Raw genomic sequence first — 18530 nt, 5'->3', positions numbered from 1 at the left:
TGGGCGAGCTTGAAGGAACAAAAACCCAAAAGCGAATGTAATAATGAAGAACCAAGAGTGGGGGGATGGAGAAGCATGAGAATGGAGAAATAAATAAGACGACCAATACAAAGAATACAAGGTAACATTCAGTGCTAAACGCACAACTAGTACCAGATGGTCAGAGACATGAAGACACGTCCAGCTGTGGTTCCTGTAACCCTCTGTCTGCCTGGGCTGAAGGTCGCAGGGGCACTTATGTCAGTCTTATACAGATGCTTAGGTTTTCTCTGGTCCGGGACTTAGATTTGACAAATATTGGTGTTTACCAGTTTTGTTACCGATCTTGCCCCCTCCCCCTCCCCCTCCCCCCCCCCCCAAGGACAGTAATAGGTTGTGAAGCAATAGACATGGTCAAGTTTTATTCCACAGCGCGCACACACAAGACAGCGGGTTGTATGTACAGAGAGATATAAATATATATATATATATTGTACAATGTATACACTGAGAGCAGAGACTCCCCACAATCTGAATTGTCCTCTTTGCGTACCAAATCCAGCCAAGACCCGGAACCTTTACTGCACCAGGCCAATAAGACCCTCCGGAGGCCTTTTATATAGACGCAGTGATTGATCTCTACAGCCAAGGATTTAGGGCTGTGTATAGAATCTTCTAGAGGATTGCAGCTCTGCAGACGCTATCAGGTGGTGCAGGACACTGCCTCCATTTACATAAACAATATGTCCCCTAGACCCATGGTCCCAGCTGTGATCAGGGTGGGCACGTTACAATGTATCCAGGCTGAGCCTCCACAGGACCTCCACTCTTTTATGGGCTGGATTTTCATGTTGCTGTTATATGGACGTCCATGGATGAATGGAAGCTACAACACTCCGGACGTGACTCCACCGTAATGCACATCACACACTCCAGTGCGATAGAACCATCCTATTCCCGGTATTCCCTTGTTTTACAGAAATCCCTTCCCTTACTATACTGTACAGGCTGGGAGACACATCAGCCTGGTCCAGAGTCTCTCCAGAGCCGTCCTGCGGCTCACATCCTCCACCTCACAATCTCTTATATCGGCCGAGAGTTCCTTGGTAAATAATATTCTGTTTCTAGTGGCCCCAAGAGTCTCCTGTACTTGACCTGAAACATTCATGCTGGGGGTGGGGGGGTGCTTAGGTAACTCTACTGGACAGGAGAGCCGGTCAGGGCACACGCGCGACTCTACTGGACAGGAGAGCCGGTCAGGGCACACGCGCGACTCTACTGGACAGGAGAGCCGGTCAGGGCACACGCGCGACTCTACTGGACAGGAGAGCCGGTCAGGGCACACGCGCGACTCTACTGGACAGGAGAGCCGGTCAGGGCACACGCGCGACTCTACTGGACAGGAGAGCCGGTCAGGGCACACGCGCGACTCTACTGGACAGGAGAGCCGGTCAGGGCACACGCGCGACTCTACTGGACAGGAGAGCCGGTCAGGGCACACGCGCGACTCTACTGGACAGGAGAGCCGGTCAGGGCACACGCGCGACTCTACTGGACAGGAGAGCCGGTCAGGGCACACGCGCGACTCTACTGGACAGGAGAGCCGGTCAGGGCACACGCGCGACTCTACTGGACAGGAGAGCCGGTCAGGGCACACGCGCGACTCTACTGGACAGGAGAGCCGGTCAGGGCACACGCGCGACTCTACTGGACAGGAGAGCCGGTCAGGGCACACGCGCGACTCTACTGGACAGGAGAGCCGGTCAGGGCACACGCGCGACTCTACTGGACAGGAGAGCCGGTCAGGGCACACGCGCGACTCTACTGGACAGGAGAGCCGGTCAGGGCACACGCGCGACTCTACTGGACAGGAGAGCCGGTCAGGGCACACGCGCGACTCTACTGGACAGGAGAGCCGGTCAGGGCACACGCGCGACTCTACTGGACAGGAGAGCCGGTCAGGGCACACGCGCGACTCTACTGGACAGGAGAGCCGGTCAGGGCACACGCGCGACTCTACTGGACAGGAGAGCCGGTCAGGGCACACGCGACTCCACTGGACAGGAGAGCCGGTCAAGGCACATGTGACTCTACTGGACAGGAGAGCTGGTGAGCGCACACACGACTTGAGCTGTATGCGGTTTATCACTAGTGCTTGTCCCAATTCCTGCAGGTTTACAGCTACCAGTACAGGTAAAGCAGCGGCAGTCAGCAGTAATCCATACACTGTTACAGCTCATGTGTCAGTGTCACTGTGTCAGTCATTAGGTGTGAACACCGCAAAGCAGGCTGCCCGCCCACCAAAGATGTATATAAAACAAGTGTGCACTGAATGTGTTATAGCCCAGGAAACCAACAGTCTAGTACTACACAGATGTCCACACGGTACTACACAGATGTTGGGGGGGGGGGGGGTCTGTCCTAGCCCTGATCCCCACAGCTCACCACCACCAGGAGACATGGCTGAGAGGGGTCAATACTAGGGCCAGCGACTGGCTGCACTGAGAGACTGAGAGGAGGTCAGGAGCAGCCAGGATGGTGGCCGCTGACTACAAGATTCTACTTTGTCACACTTCAGAATACTCCTTTAGGGTGCATTCACATGTAGAGGAACTGCAACAGATTCGCAGCAGATTTGATGGCCCAGATTTGCTTTCAATCTGCAACTTTAAATCTGCTGCAAATCCTGTACGTGTGAACGCAGCCTTAAATACAAAAAAAAAAATCTGATACTAACAGGGAAAAAAAATAGAGTCTCTGAGCATAAAGCCGGTTGACTAGTCCATCTGGTCCGTAGATCAGATCCTCAGCTGTAGTTCCTCCATTGTGTCCCACCTCCTAGGCGCACCCCTCCCCCACACCCAGATTCTGTATATTTCTGTATAACAGGAACTCAAGGCCAACGGCCTAACTACTATGCGTCCCCAACAATCGCTCTGTCAGTCTTGTACATATATTACATATTTACATATAAATAGAGAAGTATACGTGGAGCTATGGAGCGACCAGCAGTGTACCGGGGAATACGTAGCTTTTCACACAATATAAGGACTGGAGCCAGGAATCTGGCTGGATAACCACAATCATGGGATCCCTGAAGGGACCTCGCCGGACAATGATCCCTATATGCAATGTTCTCTGCAGAGAGGAGGGAGCGCAGCTCCGGACAGCCGCAGCATGCCATTACATGCCATACTACAACCTCAGGAGAAACTGGTCGGCATGAAGAACCCTTCTCGGTGCTAGGAAGGTAGAATCGGGGGACTCAGGAGGTAACATCTGGTATCCTGAGAATTAAAGACCATGAAGTCTGCTCACACGGGTCACGTAAGAAGCCGCAGGGATGGAGTCCTCAAGCATCAGAGCGCAGGGGTGGGACTACAGTGGTCATTGGGGCAGCCATACTGAAGAAGAATCTCTGCACACTCAGTACTGCCTGCCCGACGGGCATACGCCAACGGTGACAGGCCCCTGGCGTCACAGACCTTGACATCAACACCATACTAGGAAAAGAAGAAACACGGTAAGAAGAGGATACTATGCCCAACCCCCATCCTACCCCATGGTCGCGCGTCTCACCCAGATCAGGAGCTGTGTGCACACAACATTGGACATGGCTGCCGAGAGATGAAGAGCGGAGCGGCCATCTCCATCCCCATACGTTTCATTCACCTCCTCCTTGGTCCCATGGGCAAGCAGAGTAACCACCATCCGTAAGTCATCCTCGACCACCGCCCGTAACAGCTGCTGCCCAAGAGGCACATCCGACGCCACCAGGGGGCACAAGAACAACTTCTGCTCGTATTTGGCCCGGATCCAGCGTTCCTTCTCCTCCCTGGAGTGTGGACAATTGGGGGGGGGGGGAATACACACAGGTAAATAAAGGGGATCCCCGGAGGGAGAAAATTGTTAAGTGTTAATAAGATGGAACTGATGTATTTCCTCCACACTCGGCCTCTGCCTTAGAAGGTGACTAGCTCTTCCTCCATCAATGCCAACCTCTCTTCTGCTTACACTGAGGGGAAGCCTGTTTTTTCCCCCTTCGCTTATTTAACCCTTTCAGCCTGGTTTCTCATCCCTTACAAGAACATTTAGGGGGGGGGGGGGGGGTGTATTGCATGGTACTGACCTGGAGCTCTCAGGACCGGGCTTAGTGTAACCCTCTGTACAGTGCTCCCACACAGCATTAGCCAGACTGTTTCCAATCGCCATCATGACCATCGTCAGTTCCACCGGCCAGTCATCTAAATCAAGAGAGCGCACTCGAGATAGGTGTGTCCCGAGGTTCCGATGTATCCCAGAGCACTCTATGCACATCAGAGCCCCTAGGTTGAGACTAGCCCAGTCTGGATCTACAAAAAAGGATGAGAAGTAGAGTTAGTGGTGAGCGAGAGGCAGCCAAGCCCAACACAACATGGGAAACAATGCAAATGCAATCCCCAGGCCATCAGGTGATTCATGAACACTTCCAGGTGACTCTCTAGACCAGCGCTTCTCAAACTTTCTCTATAGAAGCCTCACCTAACAGAGCAAAGTGATGCCTGAGTCTGACCAGACTGACCAAGAGGATGCCGTGGCCTCACCAGACTGACCAATAGGATGCCGTGGCCTCACCAGACTGACCAATAGGATGCCGTGGCCTCACCAGACTGACCAATAGGATGCCGTGGCCTCACCAGACTGACCAAGAGGATGCCGTGGCCTCACCAGACTGACCAAGAGGATGCCGGGGCCTCACCACACTTACCAAGAGGATGCCGGGGCCTGACCACACTTACCAAGAGGATGCCAGGGCCTGACCACACTTACCAAGAGGATGCCGGGACCTCACCACACTTACCAAGAGGATGCCGGGGCCTGACTACACTTACCAAGAGGATGCCGGGACCTCACCAGACTGACCAAGAGGATGCCGGGGCCTCACCACACTGACCAAGAGGATACCGGGGCCTCACCAGACTGACCAAGAGGATGCCGGGGCCTGACCACACTTACCAAGAGGATGCCGGGGCCTGACCACACTTACCAAGAGGATGCCGGGGCCTCACCAGACTGACGAAGAGGGTGCCTGGGCCTCACCAGACTGACCAAGAGGATGCCGGGGCCTCACCAGATTGACCAAGAGGATGCCGGGGCCTCACTAGATTGACCAAGAGGATGCCGGGGCCTCACCAGACTGACCAAGAGGATGCCGGGGCCTCACCAGACTGACCCAGAGGATGCTGGGGCCTGACCAGACTGACCCAGAGGATGCTGGGGCCTGACCAGACTGACCCAGAGGATGCTGGGGCCTGACCAGACTGACCCAGAGGATGCTGGGGCCTGACCAGACTGACCCAGAGGATGCTGGGGTCTCACGAGACTGACCAAGAGGGTGCCGGGCCTCACCAGACTGACCTAGAGGATGCCTGGGCCTCACCACACTGACCAAGAGGGTGCCGGGGCCTCACCACACTGACCAAGAGGGTGCCGGGGCCTCACCAGAAGGACCACCAGTAGGGCACAAATAGCTGGGTGGCCCCGACTCAGTTGCCAGTAGTAGGGCACAAATAGCTGGAGGACAGCAAAGAGGACAGTGCTCCTGAGATATCTATACAAAGAGGACAGCGCTCCAGATATATCTATACAGAGTGGACAGTGCTCCTGATATATCTATACAGAGTGGACAGTGCTCCTGAGATATCTATACAGAGGACAGTGCTCCTGAGATATCTATACAGAGGACAGTGCTCCTGAGATAGCTATACAGAGAGGACAGTGCTCCTGAGATATCTATACAGCGAGGACAGTGCTCCTGAGATATCTATACAGAGAGGACAGTGCTCCTGAGATATCTATACAGAGAGGACAGTGCTCCTGAGATATCTATACAGAGGGGACAGTGCTCCTGAGATATCTATACAGAGGGGACAGTGCTCCTGAGATATCTATACAGAGTGGACAGTGCTCCTGAGATATCTATACAGAGGACAGTGCTCCTGAGATATCTATACAGAGGACAGTGCTCCTGAGATAGCTATACAGAGAGGACAGTGCTCCTGAGATATCTATACAGCGAGGACAGTGCTCCTGAGATATCTATACAGAGAGGACAGTGCTCCTGAGATATCTATACAGAGAGGACAGTGCTCCTGAGATATCTATACAGAGGGGACAGTGCTCCTGAGATATCTATACAGAGGGGACAGTGCTCCTGAGATATCTATATAGAGAGGACAGGGCTCCTGATATATGTATACAGAGTGGACACTGCTCCTGATATATGTATACAGAGTGGACAGTGCTCCTGAGATATCTATACAGAGTGGACAGTGCTCCTGAGATATCTATACAGAGAGGACAGTGCTCCTGGGATATCTATCCAGAGTGGACAGGGCTCCTGATATATCTATACAAAGAGGACAGTGCTCCTGAGATATCTAAACAGAGAGGACAGTGCTCCTGAGATATCTATATAGAGAGGACAGTGCTCCTGAGATATCTATACAGAGGACAGTGCTCCTGAGATAGCTATACAGAGAGGACAGTGCTCCTGAGATATCTATACAGAGGACAGTGCTCCTGAGATATCTATACAGCGAGGACAGTGCTCCTGGGATATCTATACAGAGAGGACAGTGCTCCTGAGATATCTATACAGAGAGGACAGTGCTCCTGAGATATCTATACAGAGAGGGCAGTGCTCCTGAGATATCTATACAGAGGGGACAGTGCTCCTGAGATATCTATAGAGGACAGTGCTCCTGAGATATCTATACAGAGGGGAAAGTGCTCCTGAGATATCTATATAGAGAGGACAGGGCTCCTGATATATGTATACAGAGTGGACACTGCTCCTGATATATGTATACAGAGTGGACAGTGCTCCTGAGATATCTATACAGAGTGGACAGTGCTCCTGAGATATCTATACAGAGAGGACAGTGCTCCTGGGATATCTATCCAGAGTGGACAGGGCTCCTGATATATCTATACAAAGAGGACAGTGCTCCTGAGATATCTAAACAGAGAGGACAGTGCTCCTGAGATATCTATATAGAGAGGACAGTGCTCCTGAGATATCTATATAGAGAGGACAGTGCTCCTGAGATATCTATACAGAGGACAGTGCTCCTGAGATATCTATACAGAGGACAGTGCTCCTGAGATATCTATACAGAGGACAGTGCTCCTGAGATAGCTATACAGAGAGGACAGTGCTCCTGAGATATCTATACAGAGGACAGTGCTCCTGAGATATCTATACAGAGGACAGTGCTCCTGAGATATCTATATAGAAAGGACAGGGCTCCTGATATATCTATACAAAGTGGACACTGCTCCTGAGATATCTATACAAAGAGGACAGTGCTCCTGAGATATCTATCCAGAGTGGACAGTGCTCCTGATATATCTATACAGAGAGGACAGTGCTCCTGAGATATCTATACAAAGAGGACAGTGCTCCTGAGATATCTAAACAGAGAGGACAGTGCTCCTGAGATATCTATATAGAGAGGACAGTGCTCCTGAGATATCTATACAGAGGACAGGGCTCCTGAGATATCTTTACAAAGAGGACAGTGCTCCTGAGATATCTATACAAAGTGTCAAGCCTGGACTGGTAATCTGGCAAGCCGGGAAAATGCCCGCTGGGCTGGACGGATTACCAGTCCGTGGGCCGCCCGGGCTGCATTATATATATATATATATATATATATATAAAAAAAAAAAAATCACCGCTGCGGCCCACTTCCCTCTGCCTGCCCGTCCTGCTCCTGCTGCCAGCTCCTGGCACCCGCCCGGCCCGCTCCTGACGTGCTCTTCCAATCCAATCAACGTGGAGGAGGAGCGTGGGGCCGCTGCGGGGGCCGTGGCGCACTCTTTGTACGTGCACCACAGCCGGCCGCAGCGGCCCCACGCTCCTCCTCCACGTAGATTGGATTGGAGAAGCACGTCAGGAGCGGGCCGGGCTGCGGTGCCAGGAGTTTTACATCGGGCAGGCGGCGGGAACGGTCTGCGTTAGGTGAGGTAGTGTGTGTGTATTTGTCAGGTGTGTGTGTGTGTGTGTGTGTGTGGATTTGTCAGGTGTGTGTGTGTGGATTTGTCAGGTGTGTGTGTGTATGTGTGTGTGTGGATTTGTCAGGTGTGTGTGTGTGTGTGTGTGTGTATTTGTCAGGTGTGTGTGTGTGTGTGTGTGTGTGGATTTGTCAGGTGTGCGTGTGGATTTGTCAGGTGTGTGTCTGTGTGGATTTGTCAGGTGTGTGTGGATTTGTCAGGTGTGTGTGGATTTGTCAGGTGTGTGTGTGTGGATTTGTCAGGTGTGTGTGTGTGTGTGGATTTGTCAGGTGTGAGTGTGTGTGTGGATTTGTCAGGTGTGTGTGTGTGTGTGTGTGTGGATTTGTCAGGTGTGTGTGTGTGTGTATTTGTCAGGTGTGTGTGTGTGTGTGTGTGTGTATGTGTGTGGATTTGTCAGGTGTGTGTGTGTGTATGTGTGGATTTGTCAGGTGTGTGTGTGTGGATTTGTCAGGTGTGTGTGTGTGTGTGGATTTGTTAGGTGTGTGTGTGTGTGTGTGTGTGTGTGTGTGTGGATTTGTCAGGTGTGTGTGTGTGTGGATTTGTCAGGTGTGTTTGTGTGTGTGTGTGGATTTGTCAGGTGTGTGTGTGTGTGTGTGTGTGGACAGTGGCATAGTATACGGGCACAGGGGGACAGTGTATGGGAACAGAGGCATTGTATATAGTGACGGGGCACAGTATATGGGGACAAGGGCACAGTATATGGGGACAAGGGCACAGTATATGGGGACAAGGGCACAGTATATGGGGACAGTGGCACAGTATATGGGGACAGTGGCACAGTATATGGGGACAAGGGCACAGTATATGGGGACAAGGGCACAGTATATGGGGACAAGGGCACAGTATATGGGGACAAGGGCACAGTATATGGGGACAAGGGCACAGTATATGGGGACAAGGGCACAGTATATGGGGACAAGGGCACAGTATATGGGGACAAGGGCACAGTATATGGGGACAGGGGAACAGTATAAGGGACAAGGGCACAGTATATGGGGACAGGGGCACAGTATATGGGGACAGGGGCACAGTATAAGGGGACAGGGGCACAGTATAAGGGGACAGGGGCACAGTATAAGGGACAGTGGCACAGTATAAATGACAGGGGCACAGTATATAAGGGACAAGGGGCACAGTATATGGGGACAAGGGCACAGTATATAAGGGACAAGGGGCACAGTATATGGGGACAAGGGGCACAGTATATGGGGACAAGGGGCACAGTATATGGGGACAAGGGGCACAGTATATGGGGACAAGGGGCACAGTATATGGGGACAAGGGGCACAGTATATGGGGACAAGGGGCACAGTATATGGGGACAAGGGGCACAGTATATGGGGACAAGGGGCACAGTATATGGGGACAAGGGGCACAGTATATGGGGACAAGGGGCACAGTATATGGGGACAAGGGGCACAGTATATGGGGACAAGGGGCACAGTATATGGGGACAAGGGGCACAGTATATGGGGACAAGGGGCACAGTATATGGGGACAAGGGGCACAGTATATGGGGACAAGGGCACAGTATATGGGGACAAGGGCACAGTATATGGGGACAAGGGCACAGTATATGGGGACAAGGGGCACAGTATATGGGGACAAGGGCACAGTATATGGGGACAGGGGCACAGTATATGGGGACAGTGGCACAGTATAAGGGACAAGGGCACAGTATATGGGGACAGGGGCACAGTATATGGGGACAAGGGCACAGTATATGGGGACAAGGGCACAGTATAAGGGACAGTGGCACAGTATAAATGACAGGGGCACAGTATAAATGACAGGGGCACAGTATAAATGACAGGGGCACAGTATAAATGACAGGGGCACAGTATAAATGACAGGGGCACAGTATAAATGACAGGGGCACAGTATATAAGGGACAAGGGGCACAGTATATAAGGGACAAGGGGCACAGTATATAAGGGACAAGGGGCACAGTATATGGGGACAAGGGGCACAGTATATGGGGACAAGGGGCACAGTATATGGGGACAAGGGCACAGTATATGGGGACAAGGGCACAGTATATGGGGACAAGGGGCACAGTATATGGGGACAAGGGGCACAGTATATGGGGACAAGGGGCACAGTATATGGGGACAAGGGGCACAGTATATGGGGACAAGGGGCACAGTATATGGGGACAAGGGGCACAGTATATGGGGACAAGGGGCACAGTATATGGGGACAAGGGGCACAGTATATGGGGACAAGGGGCACAGTATATGGGGACAAGGGGCACAGTATATGGGGACAAGGGGCACAGTATATGGGGACAGTGGCACAGTATATGGGGACAGTGGCACAGTATATGGGGACAGTGGCACAGTATATGAGCAGAGGGTCACAGTATATGGGGACAGTGGCACAGTATATGGGGACAGTGGCACAGTATATGGGGACAGTGGCACAGTATAAGGGACAAGGGCACAGTATATCAGGACAAGGGCACAGTATATCAGGACAGTGGCACAGTATATGGGGACAGCGGCACAGTATATGGGGACAAGGGCACAGTATATGGGGACAAGGGCACAGTATATGGGGACAAGGGGCACAGTATATGGGGACAAGGGGCACAGTATATGGGGACAGTGGCACAGTATAGTGGGACACCATGCATTACCCCCATAGTAAGAGTCCCCCTGCATTGCCTCAACACAAAAGGAGGCAAAGTGTGTGTGTGTGTGTGTGGATTCGCAGGCTGAATCCTACCGCAGGCGCAATGACGTAAAATCACTGCGCCTGCTGGAGGGAGCAGACGGCCTGGAAGGTGATGAGCGCGGTCCCGGGTGGCACTATCGGTGGACACACACACACACACACACACACGCTTCGCCTCCTTTTGTGTTGAAGTAATGCAGGGGGACTCTTACTATGGGGGTAATGCATGGTGTCCCACTATACTGTGCTACTGTCCCCATATACTGTGCCCCTCTGCTCATATACTGTGTGGAGGATATATATGTGGGCTGGTGGGGTTTGTGTGCCAGGGCTGCTTTTCAGCCCCACTCCGGCCCTGCAGAGTGGCCACTGCTCCTGAGATATCCTTACAGAGAGGACAGTGCTCCTGAGATATCCTTACAGAGAGGACAGTGCTCCTGAGATATCCTTACAGAGAGGACAGTGCTCCTGAGATATCTATACAGAGGACAGGGCTCCAGAGATATCTATACAGAGAGGACAGTGTTCCTGAGAGATCTATACAGAGAGGACAGTGTTCCTGAGATATCTATACAGAGAGGACAGTGTTCCTGAGATATCTATACAGAGAGGACAGTGTTCCTGAGATATCTATACAAAGAGGACAGTGCTCCTGAGATATCTATACAAAGAGGACAGTGCTCCTGAGATATCTATACAGAAAAGACAGTGCTCCTGAGATATCTATACAGAAAGGACAGTGCTCCTGAGATATCTATATAAAGAGGACAGTGCTCCTAAGATATCCTTACAAAGAGGACAGTGCTCCTTAGAATCTATACAGAGGACAGGGCTCCAGAGATATCTATACAGAGAGGGACCTCCCCCTTGAAAGGTAGACCAATCGTGGCCGGGATCGGCAGTTTACTACATAATATTGGTATCTATGTTGATAAGGTCCTTCGTAGCTTTGTACATACCCTGCCGTCCTACACCAGAGACACCATGGATCTTCTACAGAAAATAGAATTTTGGATCATAGAACCGGAGGTATTGTAAGGGAGTATTGATGTGGAAGCACTTTATTCGTCCATACCACATGACAGTGGTTTGAGAGCAGTGTCATACTATCTATCCACTAGAGGTGTCCATTTGCAACCACATAACCTGTTCGTGATAGAGCTTTTGGAGTTCATACTTACAAAAAACTTTTTTCTGTTTGAGGGGCGGTACTACCACCAGCTCAGGGGCACGGCAATGGGCAGCCCTTGTGCGCCCACCTACGCCAACCTGCTCCTCCATCGCCCTATCAGATGAGCGGGAGCACTTTGGAGAGAAGGTGCTTGGTCCCGTTTTATTGACGATATTTTCATATTGTGGTCAGGTACAGAACAGGAATTTACAGAGTATATAGCCTGCCTCAATGAAAACCAGATCGGTCTGCACTTAAACCCTAACAGCTTGCCTTTTTTAGATGTGAGGATTTCTAAAACACCTCAGGGATACCTGGACACTACAATTCACAGAAAGGAGACTTCCACCAATAGTCTCCTAAGGTGGGAGAGCTGCCACCCTGCCCCCCTTAAAAGGGGTATACCAAACGGGCAGTATCTCCGCCTTAGGAGAAATTGCACAAGGGACAGTGATTTCAAGACACATGCCACCGACCTACGACATAGGTTTCTCACAAGAGGCTACCCTGACTATACACTAAGAAAGGCCTATCAAACCTCCATATCTCCCCAGCGGGAGGAGTTATTGACACCTAGGACCGATTCGGATTATCGGGACCTTTGACCAAGCATCTCAGGAGGTCAGGGAAGTTCTGTCCAAACACTGGGGGGTACTCAGACTGGACCCAGACTTAAAAGATGTGATCAGTGAGTATCCCCTAATTACCTACCGTAAGGGCAGGAGTATAGGTGACATGGTCACACACAGTCACTTGACCCCCCTCCCTTCCACAGGCACGTGGTTAAAATCCTTACAGGGTAGGGGTGTTTATAGCTGTGGACACTGCAGGGCAGAAAAACATATACCATTAAATCGTTCATGAACTGCAGTACTAAGGGCGTAATGTATATAGCCTCATGCTCCTGTCCTAATCAGGGAGTTACGGAAGAGGATCCTCGAACATGTGGGGGATATCAGGAATAAACGGGAAACCCCCTAGCAAGACATTTCCACCAACATCATGGAGGTAAGCTCTCCTCATTGTCCTTTGTGGCTATTGAGAACATAAGACCATCCCAAAGGGGGGGGGGGGGGACATGGACAGAGCATTATTACAGAAAGAGACCCGATGGATGTACACGTTACACACAATTGCTCCAAGGGGTCTCAATGAAATTCTGAATTTTGCATGTTTTATCTGATGGTGCTAGCAGTAGCATGCTGGTCGATGTAGGTCGGTAGGAACGGCCCTAGTGGGCCGGTTTATGAGCTAGTGATGGCTGGCTTGGTTAGTGTAGGGGATAACAGGGTTAAACAGGTTAGGCTCCAGAGTGGGACCGTCCTTTTTAGGATGACCACCCCACCTAGGTGAGGGCTTTAGTCTAGGCCTATATAGGGGTTACTAGGTCCTAGAACACCTTCTACTCCCTAGGGTGTACCCTATATTGGGTAGCCTGTCTGTAGGACATTTTGCCCCGTACACTGCCACTTCTTTTACCAATCGCTCCATACTACTGGCAACCTGCACCCCCCTACAGCCTCCCCAAATGTATTTATTCTAATTCTGGGTTTATGTGTCCCGCAATGCTAATACTGGTGGGACTCGGTTCCCCCTTTCATTTACTAACGTCTCACTGATATATTAGTACCACGATACTTCGGGATGACTCCACACTGTACATAGTATCCTTCCCATATAGACTAGATTCATGGATCATTGAGCCTATTGTATGCAAGGGATGTGCATGTGTATCATGCTCCTATAATCACGGACACCCTGGAGCGCCCTTCTCATAGCCAGTGCCCCTCTCCGTTTGTTTACGAGTGTGGGTAACTCCCACAGGGGGCGTGTCTTGGAGGGAGGCATTTGAATCTGGCGCGCTCCAGGCTAGTCCGTGACGTCAGCCGCGCCCGAGCTCGCACTCCCGGCATTCTGCCACTGCAGGATCAGGGGATCTCCGGGCGGAGGACCTTATATGTAAGTAGCTACCCTCATACTATGTGACAGTCTTTCCTTTAGCTACTAGATGACCGCAGCTAACATGGTTAACCCTTGCCTCACAGGTCGGCATACACTTCTGGCATTTCAATGTGGATAGAGTAAGTATTTATCTCCACTATATCCTACATAAACTGGGAGGTGTTCATGGGAAACTAATCCCCTGCTCTTGTGTATGTCGTGTCCTGTCAGCCCCTGCCACCATCGCACCTTCTATCTGCAATCACTACACATACAGCTTCAGGGAGTCCGCAGCCACTGTGCTCCTTGCCAATTATCATCCGTTTTATGCTGTTTTGTGCTGTGTCATGTAAACACTACACTAAACACTGAATCATATTTGTATATGTTCACCTATCCAGCCCCTGATGATTTCACCATACCGGGGATTGAAACGCGTAGGGATAGGTGTTGGGATTTACATATGAGACTCGGGCGTCACGAACGGCCGGGCTACAGGGCCAGACCCATTGGCATTTTGTTTGTACGTTCTTGTCCCTCTGATGTGGGGATGGGTCTAATATAGCGGCACCGGTACCTACATCCCAATCGGGGCACATAGCAGTGGTACCATTGGCCTTTAGGACACCGTATTCGCCATATATTCCCTATGCTGACAATACAGCCAGGAGGTTTGCCTAGTCTCCGTAGTCAGTTTCCCATAATGATAATGATGGGATGTTATCTGAGACAGTATCTGTTTATAAAGATTTTTGTTGTTTTTTGTATATATTTTGGAATCTTTTTTGTCTTGGATACCTATTTTATTGAGTAAAATAAAAGTTAAATTTTAAGCTTATCCTTCTTCGATTTACATATGTATAGCGAAGGTCTTTTCAATATTGTGGTTGTGTACAATAATTACACTACACCCCATCAGTCATCTATATAGAGAGGACAGTGCTCCTGAGTTATCTATACAGAGAGGACAGTGCTCCTGAGATATCAATACAGAGAGGACAGTGCTCCTGAGATATCAATACAGAGAGGACAGTGCTCCTGAGATATCAATACAGAGAGGACAGTGCTCCTGAGATATCAATACAGAGAGGACAGTGCTCCTGAGATATCAATACAGAGAGGACAGTGCTCCTGAGATATCCTTACAGAGAGGACAGTGCTCCTGAGATATCCTTACAGAGAGGACAGTGCTCCTGAGATATCAATACAGAGAGGACAGTGCTCCTGAGATATGTATACAGAGAGGACAGTGCTCCTGAGATATCAATACAGAGAGGACAGTGCTCCTGAGATATCAATACAGAGAGGACAGTGCTCCTGAGATATCAATACAGAGAGGACAGTGCTCCTGAGATATCAATACAGAGAGGAGGAGTGCTCCTGAGATATCAATACAGAGAGGAGGAGTGCTCCTGAGATATCAATACAGAGAGGACAGTGCTCCTGAGATATCAATACAGAGAGGACAGTGCTCCTGAGATATCAATACAGAGAGGACAGTGCTCCTGAGATATCAATACAGAGAGGACAGTGCTCCTGAGATATCAATATAGAGAGGACAGTGCTCCTGATATATCTATACATAATGGACACTGCCCCTGAGATATCTATACAGAGTGGGCAGTGCTCCTAATATATCTATACGGAGTGGACACCGATCCTAGGATCTATACACAGTGGAGAATGCTCCTGATATATGTATACAGAGAGGACAGTGCTCCTGAGATATCTATACAGAGAGGACAGTGCTCCTGAGATATCTATACAGAGAGGACAGTGCTCCTAATATATCTATACAGAGAGTACAGTGCTCGTGAGATAGCTATACAAAGAGGACAGTGCTCCCGAGAATCTATACAGAGTAGGCAGTGCTCCTGATATATCTATACATAATGGACACTGCCCCTGAGATATCTATATAGAGTGGGCAGTGCTCCTGATATATCTATACAGAGTGGGCAGTGCTCCTGATATATCTATACAGAGAGGACAGTGCTCCTGAGATATCTATACAAAGAGGACAGTGCTCCTGAGATATCTATACAGAGAGGACAGTGCTCCTGAGATATTTATACAGAGAGGACAGTGCTCCTGAGAAATCTATACAGAGAGGACAGTGCTCCTGAGATATTTATACAGAGAGGACAGTGCTCCTGATATATCTATACAGAGAGGACAGTGCTCCTGAGATATCTATAGAGGACAGTGCTCCTGAGATATCTATACAGAGTGGACAGTGCTTCTGAGATATCTATACAGAGAGGACAGTGCTCCTGAGATATCTATACAGAGAGGACAGTGCTCCTGAGATATCTATACAAAGAGGACAGTGCTCCCGAGAAATCTATACAGAGTGGACAGTGCTCCTGAGATATCTATACAGAGACACAGTGCTCCTGAGATATATATATATATATATATATATATATATATATATATATATATATAGAGGGGACAGTGCTCCTGAGATAACTATACAGAGAAGACAGTGCTCCTGATATATCTATACATAATGGACACTGCCCCTGAGATATCTATACAGAGTGGACAGTGCTCCTGATATATCTATATAGAGTGGACAGTGCTCCTGAGATATTTTATAAAGAGGAAAGTGCTTCTGAGATATCTATATAGAGTAAACAGGGCTCCTGAGATATCTATACAGAGGACAGTGCTCCTGAGATATCTATACAGAGTAGGCAATGCTCCTGAGATATCTATACAGAGAGGACAGTGCTCCTGAGATATTTATACAGAGGACAGTGCTCCTGAGATATCTATACAGAGACACAGTGCTCCTGAGATATATATATAGAGGGGACAGTGCTCCTGAGATAACTATACAGAGAAGACAGTGCTCCTGATATATCTATACATAATGGACACTGCCCCTGAGATATCTATACAGAGTGGGCAGTGCTCCGGATATATCTATAAAGAGTGGACAGTGCTTCTGAGATATCTATGCAGAGAGGACAGTGCTCCTGATATATCTATACAGAGAGGACAGTGCTCCTGAGATATCTATACAGAGACACAGTGCTCCTGAGATATATATAGAGGGGGACAGTGCTCCTGAGATAACTATACAGAGAAGACAGTGCTCCTGATATATCTATACATAATGGACACTGCCCCTGAGATATCTATACAGAGTGGGCAGTGCTCCGGATATATCTATAAAGAGTGGACAGTGCTTCTGAGATATCTATGCAGAGAGGACAGTGCTCCTGATATATCTATACAGAGAGGACAGTGCTCCTGAGATATCTATAGAGGACAGTGCTCTTGAGATATCTATACAGAGTGGACAGTGCTTCTGAGATATCTATACAGAGAGGACAGTGCTCCTGAGATATCTATACAGAGAGGACAGTGCTCCTCAGATATCTATACAGAGAGGACAGTGCTCCTGAGATATCTATACTGAGAAGACAGTGCTCCTGAAATATCTATACAGACAGGGCAGTGCTCCTGAGATATCTATACAGAGGACAGTGCTTCTGAGATATCTATACAGAGTGGACAGTGCTCCTAATATATCTATACAGAGTGGGCAGTGCTCCTGAGATATCTATACAGAGTGGGCAGTGCTCCTGATATATCTATACAGAGAGGACAGTGCTCCTGAGATATCTATACAAAGAGGACAGTGCTCCTAAGATAACTATACAGAGAGGACAGTGCTCCTGAGATATTTATACAGAGAGGACAGTGCTCCTGAGAAATCTATACAGAGAGGACAGTGCTCCTGAGAAATCTATACAGAGAGGACAGTGCTCCTGAGAAATCTATACAGAGAGGACAGTGCTCCTGAGATATCTATAGAGGACAGTGCTCCTGAGATATCTATACAGAGTGGACAGTGCTTCTGAGATATCTATACAGAGAGGACAGTGCTCCTGAGATATCTATACAGAGAGGACAGTGCTCCTCAGATATCAATACAGAGAGGACAGTGCTCCTGAGATATCTATACTGAGAGGACAGTGCTCCTGAAATATCTATACAGACAGGGCAGTGCTCCTGAGATATCTATACAGACAGGACAGTGCTCCTGAGATATCTATACAGAGGACAGTGCTCCTGAGATATCTATACAGAGAGGACAGTGCTCCTGAGATATCTATACAGAGAGGACAGTGCTCCTGAGATATCTTTACAGAGGACAGGGCTCCTGAGATATCTATACAGACAGGACAGTGCTCCTGAGATATCTATACAGAGGACAGGGCTCCTGAGATATCTATACAGAGAGGACAGGGCTCCTGAGATATCTATACAGAGAGGACAGTGCTCCTGAGATATCTATACAGAGAGGACAGTGCTCCTGAGATATCTATACAGAGTGGACAGTGCTCCTGAGATATCTATACAGAGAGGACAGTGCTCCTGAGATACCTATACAGAGAGGACAGGGTTCCTGAGGTATCCATACAAAGAAGACAGTGCTCCTGATATATGTACACAGAGAGGACAGTGCTCCTGAGATATCTATACAGAGTGGACAGTGCTCCTGAGATATCTATACAAAGAGGACAGTGCTCCCGAGAAATCTATACAGAGTGGACAGTGCTCCTGAGATATCTGTATAGAGAGGACAGTGCTCCTGATATGTCTATACAGAGTGGACACTGATCCTAGGATCTATACAGAGTGGGCAGTGCTCCTAAGATAGCTATACAGAGTGGACAGTGCTTCTGAG

General features: G+C 49.5%; 1 protein-coding gene across 1 annotated transcript in view; it reads right to left on the bottom strand.

The window, feature by feature from the left end:
• Positions 1 to 386: 386 nt before the first annotated feature.
• Positions 387 to 18530, bottom strand: part of LOC138784080 (arf-GAP with GTPase, ANK repeat and PH domain-containing protein 3-like) — a gene marked incomplete at its 5' end in the record, with an annotated part of 36948 nt that continues 18804 nt past the window's right edge. Inside the window, 3 exons of the mRNA XM_069959592.1 lie at positions 387 to 3482; positions 3559 to 3814; positions 4109 to 4331. Coding sequence (XP_069815693.1) covers positions 3339 to 3482; positions 3559 to 3814; positions 4109 to 4331 — 623 coding nt within the window. The remainder of the gene's footprint in view (positions 3483 to 3558; positions 3815 to 4108; positions 4332 to 18530) is intronic.

This window comes from Dendropsophus ebraccatus, chromosome 2 (genome assembly GCF_027789765.1).
Source record: "Dendropsophus ebraccatus isolate aDenEbr1 chromosome 2, aDenEbr1.pat, whole genome shotgun sequence".
Lineage (NCBI taxonomy): Eukaryota > Metazoa > Chordata > Amphibia > Anura > Hylidae > Dendropsophus > Dendropsophus ebraccatus.
This window is presented reverse-complemented; position numbering and strand designations above follow the sequence as displayed.